Here is a 16,291-nt window from a genome sequence, read left to right as displayed (position 1 = left end):
GAAGTAGGTACAGAATCATTGTCGCCAATCTTAATTTCTGTCCCTGGGCTAGGGGGGCACGTGAGGCTCTCCCCTCCTCCTCCACTCTTTTCCCCACCTCCCAAAATTGGCAGCCAGTCCGTGGCTCTCGGTCTGGGGTCTGGAGGGTGGGGAATGTGGGTGTGGGGACCGGCTGGAGAAGCTCTCGCTAGCGCTGCCTGTGGCCAGACCCGCCTCCCATCCCCTCTCCGGCGCACACACACGTCCACCCAGACACACTTCGCGCGCTCCCTTGCGCTCTCGCCCGCCCGCCCGCCGCCGCCGCCTGCTCTCTCCTTCTTGCTCTCCTCGGTCTCCTTCTCCGATTTTTTTTTTTTTTTTTTTTTGGTACCATAGAGTTGCTCCGAAAACAGAAGATAGAGGGAGTCTCGGAGCTCGCCATCTCCAGCGATCTCTACATTGGGAAAAAACATGGAGTCAGCTCCGGCAGCCCCCGACCCCGCCGCCAGCGAGCCGGGCAGCAGCGGCGCGGACGCGCCCGCCGGCTCCAGGGAGACCCCGCTGAACCAGGAATCCGCTCGCAAGAGCGAGCCGCCCGCCCCGGTGCGCAGACAGAGCTATTCCAGCACCAGCAGAGGTAGGAGGCTGCGAGAGGGGCTGAGGAGGGGGCGGCGGGAGCCCCGGCGCGGAACTGGGGGCGGCCGGGAGCGGGCGCCCGGGGCGCGGGGTCGGGGGCCGCGCGCGAGCCTGCGCCGGCGCCCCGAGCTCGGAGCACCCCCTTCCCCTCCCCCCTCGGCCCCCCAGAAATGTTGCAAACTTTTGCAGCCCGTTCTCGGGTTGCGGGAGGAGAGGGGGGCGGGGGACGCGGCAGGAGGGTTGACAGCCGGCGGGTTCACCCCCTGGCTTTGATTTTTCTGCAAAGAGAGGAGGAAAGCCGCGTTGCCGAAATTAAATACGCTCCCCAAAATACGGAGAACCGGAGAGTGGGGGCCCTGGAAAGAAACTTTTAAAGCGGCAGTGTCCTTTAAAAAGGAAAGGAAGGGAAAAAAAATTCTGTTTATGACCACCCTCTTCTCCCTTTACCTTTTCTCCTCTTGACAGTCTTGGCCCCGGCAGCCCGAGACGGGGTGGGTTTTCGGCCCCCCACAGAGCTGAGGGGGGCGTTAGGAGTGAGTGACCAGGGCAGCTCCGGGGGTGGAGAGGGGGCGCTCCTGGACTTGGGGGGCGACGTGGGCACCTTCTCTGGAGCACGGCGTTGGGTTTGGGATTTGGAGATTGGGCTGGAGGAAGCAGGGTGCGGGCGCGCGAGGTGCTCGCCAAGTTGTCTAGCGGGCGCGGCGAGGGGAGATGCGCAAGTTTGCAGACCCGGGGTTCGCAGCCGGACGCCCATCTTGGCGGGGGGCGTGTGCGCGTCAACTCGCCCGGGGCGGCGGTCTTGTGGGGCGCTCCACGCGCATTCGGAGTGAGCGTCTGCAAAAGCAAACAAGCAGAAAAGAAAGATCGCCAAGGCACCCAAACTTATTTCTGACCTGGGAAATCCTTCCCTCTCCAAGCGTTTCTGCAAGAACCTGGGAATGGTCAGTGCGAGTTGAATGCTGGTTGGGTAGTGCGATCGATGTTCCCCCCTCCCCGGGCGATATTTACACACTTCATTTTGTAGAATGTGTGTGCGTGTGTATGTGTTTGTTTGGAGGGGGGCTCCATTGCCGCCTCCTTGCTTTTTTTCTAGTTAAAGTGAAGTGTTGGGGAAAGCTCACCCTCTTCCTTTCTTAAAGGTATCGGCACCTGATTTGGGGTTTTTCTTGGGGATGGGGGATTATTTATTTGAATGCGCCTGGAGTTTGCAAACAACAGGAGGAAGCTACGGCTTTAATTACTGTTGTTAATAATGTATAAATCATCCCTGTCACTCTAGAGGAAGCAGACTCGCGCGAGCCGCCCAGGGCTGGGGGGCAGAGAGGATCTCCAGCCCTGGCTTGGGCACTGGCCCAGCGGGCCCCCTCTTCTTGCCACTCGGCTTCTGGCGGCGATTGGGGAGGGCGGGAGAGGCGAGTGGGGGCCCCCGGGAGCCGCTCCCTTCTTCTCGATGTTAGAGTTGGAGGTAGGAATATGGCTGATCATGTGCTAGCTGTTTTACAGTATTCCCCCCCTACACACACACCTTAGCCACACCCCCTGTCCAGGCGCTTTCCCATTCACGGAATTCGAGTACAGTAAAAGCCATCAGGATGACACACGCGAAAAACATTTAATTAAAGGCGATTTCGAAAGAGTGAACACATTGAACTGCGGTTTGAGCAGGAGGGAGGGGGCAACGAGGGTCGGGAGTACAGGGAGGGGGATCGGGGCTGGGGGCCGGGACCTGCAGCTAGCTCGGGGAGTTTGTGTGTGGCGAGCTTTTGGCTGCACAGAGTATATTTAGACCTGAGACGGTGGATTTGGAATGCGAGCGGGTTATGTAACAGGGTTAATCAGAAACACTGGAGAAAATCCCCTTCATGTGTTTCTGAGGCTTTTTTTTTTTTTGGAAGGATGGGGGACATAGTATGTAGGAAGCCACAGTAATTTCTGGTTTGTGCTGCCACCCCCCTCCGTCTTAGGCATCCCCCTCCCGTGTGTTATTAGCATCTTCAGGTGTCATTCTTGCCAGAAGGTGTTCTTGCAAGAGATCGGGGTGGCAGGCTGCAGAACCGACTAGCAAATCCGTAACTGGCTGTTCTTGCAAATTATATAACGATGGGGCTTTCAGTACCACCAGGCCTCTAGGCTCAGCAACAAGGGGAGAGGGACAGTGTAGGGGTAGGATGCATCTTGCACAGCTGACCTGCTGACCCACATCCCCTTGCCCCCTAGAGGGCCACCCCCCACTCTCTCTTCTTTGAACCAACCTCTTGTCCATCCCTCCAGAGATTTAATGGGGGGAGGGAGAGGAGGTAAGGCCCAAACACTCAACTCACATCCTGCACGCAGGCACTAGGTTATATAACAGTCTGAATGGAAAAAGGAAGGTCAGAGATGGAGGCATCCTTTAGCTAACACAGCAGTAGTAATAGCTTCCAGAAATTATGTGCATTTGCAGACTTTAACCTCAGATGTACTGTCTGCTCCTCAGGGGTACCAATCTTTGAGAGTGAGAGCTAGGGAGAAAAAGAGAGAATGTGTAAGTATGCTTGGTAGATGAGAGTGATTTGAAAATGGGAAATGTTTGGGTTTTCAGATGATGTAATGGAGTTGGCAGAATATGCAAGTCGGCTCCCAGAGTGTAAGCAGCAAGAAAATTGGAGCTGGCATCCAGTATTAATGTTGCATAAATTACAATATCGGAAAGAAATTAACCTACACACTAGGTGATTATGCCTTTTTAATACTTAAAACATAAAGGCACACAACTCAAAAGGAAAAGCAAACATCATCACCTTAAAATTAGCATTTTCAACCTCAAGGAGGGTTGAGTGGAGTCCTTGGCATTGGGTGAAGTGCGTGCTTTCTGATTCGGAAGATGCTTTCCAGAGAGGTAGCTGGGTTAGCTTCCAGGCAGCCAGTGTTTGCAGTCCACAGAGATTGTGGTCAGGATTCTCGTGACATTGAGGTGACCTCATGAGACATTACCTAGGTAGACTTGAAGCTGTTGCTGGATTCTGAACACCTGGGAATCTACCAGTGAATGGGCCATGCACCATGAGTGCCTGAGCTTCCAAAATCAGATGTGTGACTTTATAATCTGAAAGACGGCCTCCCCTTCTTCTGAAAACTGGGCAGGGAATGTTAGCAGTTTTAGTGGAACTGTTCTGTTTTCTGGGTGGTATTAATGATGGCTGGTGTCGTTCAGTTCCATCTTTTCAGCCCAATGAAAGGGAAGAAAGAAAGGCAAGAGGCAACGTGGGAAGTAAGAATGAAGCGGAAAAACTACAGCGAATCTTTAATATAACATGGCTTTCAGGGACTTAAGGGAGCCATGAGCATTGTGACATAACTGTTGTTAAAAACCCTCTTTCAAGTAAGTCTGAAAGAGAAAAACAAATATCGTATATTAATGCATATATGTGGACTCTAGAAAAATGGTACAGACGAACCGGTTTGCAAGGCGGAAATACAGACACAGACGTAGAGAACAAACGTATGGACACGAAGGGGGGAAAGGAGGGGGTGGTGGGAGGAACTGGGAGATCGGGATTGACATGTATACACCAATATGTATAAAATAGATAACTAATGAGAACCTGCTATATAGAAAATAAATAAATAAAATAAAATTTAAAAATTCAACCCCCCCCCCAAAAACCCTCTTTCAGAATCTCATTATTATGCACACACCAGAATACGTATTCTACCTCCCTAAAGTTTACCTGACGGAGCTGTGTGCCCCGCAGTTGGTCTGGAACGCCAGTGCTGAAGGTGGAAGGCTTTTAGGGCAGGCTGACCTAAGGGAAAAATCGAAGCCAAAAGATGGGATTAACACTGAAAAGCTCAGTTGGGTTGAGATCGAACCTCCTGGAAGCTCAGCTTAGATTGACTTAAAATCAGTTAAGAAGGCCTGTAGTTTATATGGAGCCCTGAGGACTTCTAGACCTACAGAAGTCTTTGCCTTTCAAAGTGCTTTGCCACCATTCCCCTCCTCGGTCTTGGCTGATTCACTTTCTGGTCTGCTTTCTTGCCTGGCAATTTCGAGCACTTTCTAGAGATTGATTCTTGAATCAGCTTTTCTTATGTGTACCTGGCTCTCCCCAGTGAACAAATGATGCCCCATAGTTTGAAGGAGCTACTGGCTGGGATAAAATTCTTTGCCAGAGGGATGGAATAATTATTTTTTTAAACTAAGGGGCTTTCATTTTCCAGTAAATTGCTCATAAAAACATTTATAATTATACCCTTTAAAAATGTAATAGAATAATTTTAGAAAATGCATTTGATGATGATTATGATAACCTTTTCTGTTGCTTCCTCCTTCTTTCTTAAAAAGAATTGAATTATATGAATCCAGAAGTCAAATCCTGAGTGGCTAAAAACATTTACAACAGACTCTTTTTTTATATTAGTCACCTGCTGGAATTTTCCAAAACCTACCGGTGTTAAGAGGAGCCCTTGGCTTTAGAAAACGTCTCTGTTTCCGAAACTGAAATATGGAGCCTGCATGGACCAGACCCCTCATCAGGAGACCTTAAGCTTGTGTTTTCCAGGTAGCAGAGGTTGGCGGGGGGGGGGCGGTACAAGCGTGAACTGCTGGTTCCACATCAGACTCCTAGGTGGGATGTAGGGAGGTGTAGGAATGTTAATCGCAATAGCTGTTACCTCCGGATGCAAATGTTCTGGGGTCTTTGGTGACAGCTGAATCACTTTTGAAAGCAAACTGATCCCTGTCCAAAGCTAACCTTTGGAATGTGAGTGAGACAAGCCCGGGCTTCTTCTCCATGGGCCATACTCTTGTCAGTTCTGAGTTAAGATTCACGTTTTTCTCCCGATTCTCCCATTCTTGCGTTTAGGAAGTTGTGGTGTGATGTTGGAAGGACAGACTGAGTTGGGTGTCACTTCGAATTCCGTTGGTGTGGTGTGGTCCCTAACAGCAGGTGCCACTTTTTCTGAGGGTGTCCCCCCCCTCATCTTCCTGGTCTCCTTGATGAATGGTGCTTCTATGCTTATCTATGTATTTCTGTGTCTGTGGAAGCAAAATACTTAACTACATTTCAGGTGTCTGGGGAAAGAGTTGTAATGTGATTGCCCCACGCACAAAATTTTTCACAGAGATTGCTACTCTCCTCAAATGACATATCCTGCTGCTTGCCCTCTTTGTCTTTCACGAGCCAGTGTGCTGGAACTCTGAGGTAGACATCATCCTTCCCCTCCTCAAGGAGACTCCTGACCCATTCATCCCAGACTAGTAAGAGGTTCTTCCAGAGCAAGAAGAGTCTGCTTTGAAAGGCCTTGAGGTGCCAGAGTGAACACCAACCTAGAATGTGCAATACCTTTCTGAAAATGAAGACTGTCTTCCTTGCTGAGAATTTAAGAACAGCCTCCTCTTTATTTCTCTCTCTGCCTCTCTGAGGTGTTCTCTCTTCCATCATTTAAAACAAAATGTTTTTTTACAAGGGTGGTTTTTTTTTTTTTGGTATCTCATTCAGAATGGAAAGTGTTGGTTTGAAATGAGCTGTTAAAATGTTCATCCATCTTATTAAGCTGTACATTAAGAAAATTACAGTTGAATATTGTGAATTAACACCTCCCCAAAACTCTACAGGTAGACAGTGTTGGAGCATTGATTAATATACAATAAACCATGATTTTTCTATAAGAGTACCAAGGTGTCACTGATGAATTAGTTTTTCTGGCTAACAGGAGATTGAGCAGAAATATTTTTTGTCTTTTCCTTACTGAATGTGTTTTTAAAGTGTGCTGGTCCCCTTTCCTGCCCTGGAAAGAACATCGAGGATGTAATTGAATCTTTCTTGGAGGTTCGAGGATCTTAGGGTACCACAGTGTCACTGTTCTGAGGATGAATTCTGATTGTACATTATACAACTGTAAATGGAGACAGTATCAGAAATTGGGCTAATCTGTCCTGATCCCTGCTTGGAAATTGTTTTCTTTTTTTGGTTAAATCTTCAATATCGGTATGTTTTGTTACTTGCCTCCTTTGTTCTCTGAGTTGCAAGTTGCAGAATAGAAATTCACATCAGTTAGTTGATTCTGATTAGTTGATATTTTTACTTTAGAGGAAAATTTCAACCTGAGTCTAGACCTTAATTCTTTCTCTAGCAGCGTAGAGGATGTAAAATCATCCTTAAGAATGTAGGAAGGCTATTGTATTTACAGATAAGTTACATGCTGTATTACTGTAGCATTATGTAACTTCTCCCCTGTGTAGTGGTAGATAGAAATGTCAGCTATTTTTGCCTCTCCTTTAGGTGAGTTGAAGGGGTTTCATCAATCCTGAAAGTTAGGAAATTCTAGGGTTAGAAGGAAGACTTTCAAGGATGTCAGTAAAGAACAGTTAGATTTCTCCAGAGGAGACTCTCTCTCCAAGCTTAGGCCCTCGTTCACTGGACCAGTGTGGAAAGCATCCCAGGTACTACAATCAGAGGCTGACTTTCTCAAGACCATCCCACCTGATTTAATGGTAGTCTGTGGTTATCATATGATATCTTTTTTTTTTTTTAACATCTTTATTCGAGTATTATTGCTTTACAATGGTGTGTTAGTTTCTGCTTTATAACAAAGTGAATCAGCTCTACATATACACATATCCCCATATCTCCTCCCTCTTACATCTTCCTCCCACCCTCCCTATCCCACCCCTCTAGGTGGTCACAAAGCACCGAGCTGGTCTCCCTGTGCTATGTGGCTGCTTCCCACTAGCTATCTATTTTACATTTGGTAGTGTGTATATGTCCATGCCACTATCTCCCTTCGTCCCAGCTTACCTTTCCCCCTCCCCATGTCCTCAAGTCTGTTCTCTACATCTGCGTCTTTATTCCTGTCCTGCCCCTAGGTTCTTCAGAACCATTTTTTTTTAGACTCCATATATATGTGTTAGCATACGGTTATGTGTTTTTCTTTTTCTGACTTACTTCACTCTGTATGACAGACTCTAGGTCCATCTACCTCACTACAAATAACTCAACTGAGTTATCTTATGATATCTTTGATATCCTAGTGTTGGAAATTCAGCTGGGGAGTCTTGGTGTTCTTCTGTGACAGGCTTATTATTATTATTATCATTATTTTACTTTTGGAGTAAAGACATAAAGGAGATTGTCTAAAGCAATCCTTAGAAGAGTGGAGTAGGGCATGATGAGGAATAAACGTACCATAGCCCGTGGGTTAGGCAGGCTCCATTTCGGCTCTGGCTTCTACATGCTAATGTAAAAATGAATTACAGGTAACAATTCCCTTGTGTTGGTGGAAGAACAATCTTCTTTTTCCTAACATGTTTATGGCCTCCACTGACACATCATTATTACAAACTGTCTTATCACATTACGTGCTGTGGCACGTTGACAATGGCACGGCCCTGTGGTTTTCCAGTGATTGTCTTGTCCACAGAATGTGCCCGTCGTGGCCCTGTCTGCAGGACCCACCACAGTGGAGAGGACAGGTTTTCCCACACCCTGGAAGGTGCTGGAGGCCTCCAGGCTGTCCCAGGTAGTTTCTACACCCTTGCTGCTTTCCCTGGAGCTCAATCAGAGGCTGGAAACCGAGAGGAATAATCAAGGTGTAGAGGATTTATAGTCACCCAGCCTCCAATGATCTCTAACAGCATGGTTGGGCGTTTGAATTTTGATCATGAACTATCGTAAAGTTTTTTGAAACAATTAGGAAGTTCCTACATCTGTGAAAAGACCATAATAGATGAAACTCTTCCTGGGTACCAGGAAGGGTACCACTTGGTACAGGATTCTCACGCCTGTGAAGGAGGCAGTGCACTGTTAAAAATACCTAGCTTACTTCGGGGGAGGATTTGGCTGAATACTGATGAAGTTTATGAAATATGAATGTTGTGAAGTTGCTGTACGTAAGTGGTAGGCGTGTGTGAAAGAAGTAAAAAGCAATAAAATGGTGTATAAATGACACTGAAACTTGATGGACTTGTATACGTGACAAGAATGGTGACGTTCGGGTCTGTGTCTAATGGGGGAGAATCAACTGGCTTAAAATCTATATGTCAGACTCTGAATGTGGGACTAAAAATTACAACGTATAGAGTCATTTGACTTATTTTATAAGCAAAGAATGCTACCAAGGATAAACAGGCAGGTTGCAAAGAAGAGAGGTGAAACGGAATGGGGGGAAAACAGGAGGGACCAACACTTGAATTTATAATGAGGTATGGTAATCACTGTTTTAAATAATCCAGACTATTAACAGCTGTGCTGCTAGGTAGAGAATTCGTTATAGCCAAACAAAAGGCATCACTATGAATTTTAGGTTGTGTGGGAGAAATCCTCTTGGTCCCCAAAGCATAAAGGCATGTACTGAGAAGCAGAGCTGCACATGTAATTTTTTCTATCTCATCCTGATTAATTGACAGCCGACTGTATGCCTGTTTCCTGAAGGTGACTTTACAATCTCCAGACACAGACATTTCTCTCAGAAGTGGAGTGAAGGAAGGAGAGCCACATGCTAAAGTGTGTTTCACTGAGTGAAGTATTGGGGGGGGAAGATAAGAGTGGTGAAATAGGGGAAGGGGGTCGTGCATACAGAGATTAAGGATGCTGCCTGTGGGGGGCTGGGGAGCGGGGGCTGTGAGTGAAGGAAGGGAATCTCTAGAGGGAAGGAGATTCCCATGCAAAAGAGGATGAAATTAGCAGTAACTCTGAAATGGCTGGGAACGTGCCTTTCTAATTTTAAATTATCTTTAACAAGGACGATGAACAGAGGAAAAGTTGGCACTTTGAGAAGTTATGATGAACTTGTTGAGAATGCCAATTGACAAAGGCAGGTAAGGGAATATTTGGAGAAACAGAACAAGAGTAGGTCTGAAGGGCAGGCCGATCTGCTGCCTAGTGTGTTAAGGGAATTGGCTGGCGTGTTTATTGACTCTTCCAATTAGTTTTAAAGAAACCCGAAGAAATGGACAAAGACGGAGAAAAGACAACCCGATATGATTCTGCCCTTCCAGAAGCAAAGGGGCCTATATCATCCCGTATGATCAACGCCAGTCATGGGGAGGAGTGATTGCTTACAAGTTAATGGATTTTCAACAGACAAATGGCAGAAGAAACGGGTACATTTCGCAATTCTCAATAAACTGCATTGCTTTTCATTTTCACTGTACACTTATAAAGCCAGTGGATGGTAAAAAGGCCACGGTAACAATACAGCACGTACTCCCAGGAACGTTTATGTGATGGGGATATTATATCTGGAAGTACAGAGCACCTGGGAGGGGGAACTGCCCATAACTCTCAATTGTGCAGGTAATGAAGCAGGAGGAAAGCAAAGGCAAATGAAATACTTTGATAATCAAAGACGATGCTTCTTCTAGTGATTGTATTAGTTGACTGATGATGAGAAGGATGAAATCGCTGGCGTTGTATTTTACCGTTTCTGGCACTGTGACCCACTTTGGATGAGCACGTTTCTACAGAAAGTGCATGAAGAGTGGTGAGCTGCTAAACTTTCTCGAGGGCCCCCAAAAGAATCAGGAGAACTGAAGGTACCCCTGAAAGGGCTCTAAAAAATTCAAAAGCTCGCTTTCTAATCTTGAGCTTGTGGGTGTACATTAGATATGTAGGGCTCACTCATGAGGTTGCCATGGGTCATGTTTTATTAGACTAAGGCCTGTTAGAGCCAGAAGAGGCCTTAAGAACCATCTAGCCTACACCCCACCCCCCATTTAAACTGGTACCCACAGAGATCAGAATATGCCTGAGGTCCCATTCCTAGTAGGTAGCAAGGCTGTGACCAGAACACAGGTCTTCTCCCTCCCTAACAATGTTCCTTCCACTTGTGTGCTATGTCAGGATGCTCAGAAGTTCCAGCAAGTTCTTGTCCACCAGGAGACACCCCCCCGCCCCGCCCCAAGGCTATTACGTTATGTGCGCAGGTTAACCCAGCCTTAGGTGGTAGATATGTATGAAAGTCACTTTGTTTTGGCTGTGCATCAACAGTAGAACATTATCAGTATTATTATATTTTAATCCCATTGGGCGTTTTTATTATTCATTAAAAATTAGCCGGTGAGCTTGAGGCTCTGCCAGTAAAGCCATTCGAAAGAACAGTGAAAATTGTGCCTGTGTCTCCCGCTGTGACTTGGTAGAAAGTAAAATACAGGACATAGAGTGGGGCATCCAGTACTTGGAGCCCTTATATTTGCTGGAGCTAGAGGCAGCCAGCTCTAGCTGTGCAATGGGGGAGGGTTATCTCTCAGCAGCTGTCCTCTTTCATCAAGGCAGAGGGTTTAAGGCTATGTCTTTTATAGGGATGCTCCTGAGCAAGTCTGTGAATGGAATAGTATGTAGCCAGTAAAAATCATGTAGTGGAAGATGCTTGGGATCTACTACTTAGTGAAAAGTCATGGCTTTCATAGTAGTGTGCAGGGAATGGAATCATTTTTTATAAAAACTATAGAGTGTGTGTGTGTGTGTGTGTGTGTGTGTGTGTATGTATGTATGTATATATTAACATGGGCCCACGTGTACCTAAATGATAAATGATAAAGTGGTCAACTCTGGATGGTGGGATTATCTTTGAGTTTCTCTTTCTCTGTGCCTTTCTGTATTTTCTGAGTTTCCTGCATTTATGCATGTATTATTTTTATAACTGGAAAAAATAAATCTTTTTTTTTTCAAAAGAGATTGTGTGTTGTGAAACTGAGAGGCCACTTTGAAGGAACTGATCTGAACTTAGTATGTTACACAGAATTTCTTGATGTTTCAGGATGGGCCAAGTTTACTGGCCCAAAGAGCAGTACCTTTGACAGTCATATTTAGCCAGGAAAACAAGGGTCATTCAGCTTGGATATGAAAACAAGTGTCCTAATATTGGAATTTCTTTTCCCTCTAGTGCAGTGTCTTTCAAGGGCTTATTATGAGAAAAACGTAATATATTGTAAGCCAGTGTACACACACACAGTAAACTTTTCACATAAAGTATCCATTACCTGCAATGCACTGTTATTTTTGCTCTATTATTTAAAGACAAAATACAAGTCATGAGCCACCAGATTGGTTTCATGATCTATTTATGGGCTGCTCCTCGAAGTTGAAAACCACTGTCCTGGGCATGAGGTAGAAGCAGCCTTTCTGTGGGCTGTGGCCTGGAGGTGGGAGGAGAGGAGGGAGGGAGGGAGGGAGGGTTTCCACAGTAACTGATGTCGGACTCCAGGTGTTACTCATTATAGTTTCAAGGAAGAGTTGGGGGAGGGAAAATAAGGTAAATGCTTATTATTTGTAATCATTCAGTATCTTTATGCCACTTTTAGCACATGCTCATTAATATCCTGTTCCATTTAGACATGCATCTGCCTAGTTTGGCTTAGCATGTAAATTCCGGGATCCCCTTTGCTTGGAGCTGTCATCAGTGTGGACAGGCACAAGGGTGGCATTGTTTCAGTCAACAGATATTTTCTGAGCACCTTCTCTGTGCTGGGCACTGTGCTAGGCTCTGGGGTTAAAGCAGCAGACAAGAGAAGTCAGATCCCTGCCTTCCTGGATCCTACATTCTAGTGGTGGCATCTCAGTGTAGCCCGTTGTCCGGGTCGCCTTTGACCAGACACTCCTGAGGGTTCTCCTCCACATGTGTCTTGAACTTAGCCTCTTTTTACCTCTATTCCTTGTATGGGCCCTGCCCCTTCCCCTTCTCTTCCTCCCCATCCCATCTCCCATCTTATGTCCAATCTCTTTGCTTCTTGAGATCCTACAATCGTTTTAGCTTCAGATAAGACTCACCCCATCCTTCCTGCAGTTCTCAGGCCCCGTGTCTTTTACAGTGGTCAGTCACATGGGCCTTACTCATTCAGTCAGCATGTGGCCTCTTTCTTCTCCAGGTTCCCTTACACTATCTTCTAGTGTTATTTCCTGGGCAGGAGTCTAGTCCCCGCAAGAAGACGAGCTCCATGGTTTATTCTTTCACCCCTGCACAGCGCCTTGCAAAAAGTTGGTGCTCATTAACTGTGCAGATTGTCTCTCCCACGTTGCCCTGCAGAGCTGTTTGCTGCCTCAAAAGACTCAGCTCTGCACCTCCCAACTCTGCAAGTGCAGCTTCTAGTTGCTTCTACTTCCAACTGGGCCTTGGGTTTGGACCCAGCCACCCTTGTTTGTCCCACTTCTGTCTCTCTTGGATCCACCAATCCTCCCCTCCGTAGCAGGTTCAGGCCTGCTCCAGTCTTGAGCAACTCAGACCAAGGCTAGACGTGTTGGGAAACAGCATACGTGGCTGGTACAAGCCTGCTGGGAGTGAGGCCCAGGTGTGCTGTGTGCTAGCTGTGTGACCTTAGGTAAGTTCATTCACCACTCAGTCTGTTTCTTATGTCATCTGAAAACCGGGGATGTTTATGATGCTGGCTTCCCACAGTACTTGAGAAGCTCACCTGCGAGGATGCCTGTGCAGCAGCTGGCGGGATGCCCAGCACACATTCAGTGTCGCTCCAGTGTTGTTGGTGATGGCGGAGCACACCCGGGAGCAGGGGGCCCTCTGGCCATTTCTCCCCTGTCTCCTCTTCAGGTCTGCAGCTCCCTTTGCTTCCAGCATTCCTCCCTGGTTCTGATTGGTTGCTCTGTGAAATAAGCAAGAGTCCTAGGGCATCTGAGTCTTTCCGTTTAACTACCAGTTCTCTTTCCTGAACTGGATCCTATCCCAGTCCCTCAGCTCCGCTGCCACAGGCTAGATCCTGCCAAGTGCAGGCGAATCACTTAAGTTCAACCCCGTCAGCCCCTTGTTGGGCTTCCCTGAGGTTACACCCCACACCTTCAACTGAACCAGAGGAGGGCCTCATGTCTGCCTGCTCCCTTCCCCCGCCCTCACTAGTCCTGTAGTACCGCTGGCTGCCCCCTCCAGCCATCTAGGCTGGGGGAGTGCCCTCCTTCCCACTCTGCTGGGTGCTCTCTCATGCCTCATTTCTCAGCAACCCGTCTTTGCTTGCCCTCCCTCCCCCCTTAGTCACTTTCTCCTCCCTGCCAAAAAAAATCACAGTGGAGAAGCTTGTCTTCGAGGGTTCCATTCAACTTGCTCTACATTAATGCTCCACTATGGTGACCCACCGCTGAGTCTTTCACTTGTAATGTAATCTAATAATTTACATGCACTTTGCAAGCAGTACTCTCAGAGACTCACAACCTGCTTGAAATCACTCTGCTGTTACAGTATTTGAGCTGATGAGAGAGCAGCATGAGAAAGAGTAGTTATTGATACTACAATGGTATCGGGTAAATCTGGGAAAATAATGTTCGCCCAAGGTGAGGGTGTGCCGATGGATTATAATATCCTTCCTTAGAGAATCATTTAAGCTTGCTAAGGGTCTTTGATTGCTTTTTGGCTTGTAATTGGACTAGGCTAGGTCAAAGTATTGTAGGAATAGAAGCATAGGAAGCTAGAGGAAGTGAGCTAGGCATGGAATCCCATCATCCTGGGATGCTGTGAAAATGTTTTCGTTTTGATATACTGTATGACTTTTACAGAATTAATTGGCACTGTGATTAGGTTGCTTTATTTCTTCCCTCAAACATGTTGGAAGCCGATCCTAATATGCAGTAGTAATGAAAATAGAGTAATGCTGTAATAATAGTACCATTGTAAAGTGAATTACACCATTAAGCATCTATTTTGTCTAACTTGTATTGTGATGGTGTGAGTGATACACACACATGCAGACTTAGAGTAGCTGGTCTTTAAGAAACAGGCTCTAGCTGAGAAGCCCCAATGCTATATAATATTGAACAGTCAGTGAATGAAAATAAACCATTGTTCAGTGAAAAAGTGAATTTTTATGTATTTAAATATAAATTTATATATGTATACACACATATATACAAGTACAAACACATAAACACACACAGGCACACAAATATTGTACCAGTCAGGCAGATCAAGAAGAAGATATATGACTAGCATTAAAGTGCTTGCCTGTGTTGCCTTTTTAGCAAATTGGCTGGCCTGCCTGGGGACAGGTATCAGTTATGGCAGGCCAAGTCAATAATAGTATCAAGGGTAGGGTTTGAAAACAAGGCTTCATGTATTTGTTTCAACCTTTTCATCCTTATTATATCTGGGAGCCTCTATGAATTGACATGTCTCAAGTTGGGAAAGAAGCATTAATGGCCCAGGAACTCTGGTCATTTTATTTTGTCATTTGTCTCCCAAGGAAGGACATTGGCCAAACAACTTCTAACACAGCAGAAAGAGATAGGCATATTTTTACACCTTAAGTCATAAGCTAACCCTAGAGCAGAAACAGGATCTGAGAAGGTGGCATCAGATGTGGCTGCTCACAGTGGGGCATGTGAATTAAGAAGTCCCAGGATGAATTACACTTTGCTTTGGTTCCAGTGACTTTATCCCTGAACCTTCAGGAGAATTGGCATCAGTGGGGTAGTTTGGCAGTAAATGTGCATGGATTTCCAGCCATTTCCAGGGAGGTCCTGAAGACTTACCTGGTTAATCTCTAGGCTGGTTTGCCGCCTCCAAGACCTCCTCTCTATGTTTTCGTGCAGAGGCCATCTGGAAGGGATTTTGTTGGTCATCTCCATCTCTCACCTGCCCTCACTCCAGGATCTTGCTTCTGCAGCACTGTCAGTCAGTACCACCACCTGGTAATCTGAAACCCCAGAAAGACCTCGTCCAAAGAGTTGAGATTTTATGTACTTTAGAATATATCTAACTTTCATATATATATAATGCTGGCTCTGATGACCAGAATATCAAAAGCTAATTTTCTTCATAAACAACTGCGCTTTCTGTATCTCAGGTCAACAATGTTGATTTTTTAAACTCTGTGAGCATTTGAGGAAAGAGTACACAGCATCCATGCCTGGCATCTGGATTAAGAATATATTTAGTGGAGAAATTTTATTGCAAACCTCGGTGAAAAAATATCAATATCACATTGTGCCCAATAAAACATTATAATGAAAATTACCGTGGTGTTTGACAACATCCTGGTATTAATTGGTCTTGTCCATTATTATTTCTTAGTAGCAAACACACTCTGGTTTTATCGCTCATTAGTTACAGTCTTTATTGAAGTCACATTTTGCTGCTTCAGCTCTGTTTACCTTCTTATTGGTCTCAGTTCCTGGAGGGCAGCGTTGTAAATTGCCTTGAGTTTTCTGTCCCACATCTCTGCCTCTTACTTTGTCGTTCAGTGAATGCCCTCAGGATGCCAGTGACGGTACAGGTTAGAATCAATATGTGAAAGATGAGCCAGCTGAGGGAAAACTGGGATGAGGCAAGAAAATCTAATATTCTTCGAAAGCTTCAGATGTTTAAAGGTGATGCAATATATTGCCTCCTTTCATTGATACATCAGGTATTAATTGAGCACTTACTATGTGCCACATCCCCTGTTGGTCAGTGGAGGTACAGAGTTAAATTAAGGGAAGAATCGATAGGCAGGAAAGACCTATTAACTAGTAATTTCAAAAAAACATGGAGCGTGCCATAATAGAGATATTTACAAAATGTATAGTGCACAGAAGTGGGAGGAAACATTTCACGAGGAGTCAGGGAAAGCTTACTGAGTGGGTATCTCTGCCTAATTTTTGGAAGAATGGGGAGTGATTTGCTTAGAGGGCAAAAAGTGAGAGGGCATTCTGGGCCAGGGTTCATGAAGTGCAAGTTCATGGCACATTCAGGTAGGGTGAATGAGGTGGAGCCTGGCCTA

The 16,291-nt window shown here is 45.9% G+C and overlaps 1 protein-coding gene across 3 annotated transcripts in view; it reads left to right on the top strand.

Moving 5' to 3' along the window:
* Nucleotides 1-450: 450 nt before the first annotated feature.
* The window catches only part of RORA (RAR related orphan receptor A), a gene marked incomplete at its 5' end in the record, with an annotated part of 726,551 nt that continues 710,710 nt past the window's right edge, over nt 451-16,291 (top strand). The window contains one exon of one of the 3 annotated variants that reach the window (XM_079699026.1): nt 451-616. In XM_079699026.1, the coding sequence (XP_079555152.1) occupies nt 451-616 (166 nt within the window). Of the gene's footprint in view, nt 707-16,291 lie in introns of all 3 variants that reach the window. The other 2 variants (XM_079699025.1, XM_079699024.1) reach the window with 2 other exon arrangements.

The sequence above is a fragment of the Hyperoodon ampullatus genome (assembly GCF_949752795.1).
Source record: "Hyperoodon ampullatus genome assembly, chromosome: 3".
NCBI lineage: Eukaryota > Metazoa > Chordata > Mammalia > Artiodactyla > Ziphiidae > Hyperoodon > Hyperoodon ampullatus.
This window is presented reverse-complemented; position numbering and strand designations above follow the sequence as displayed.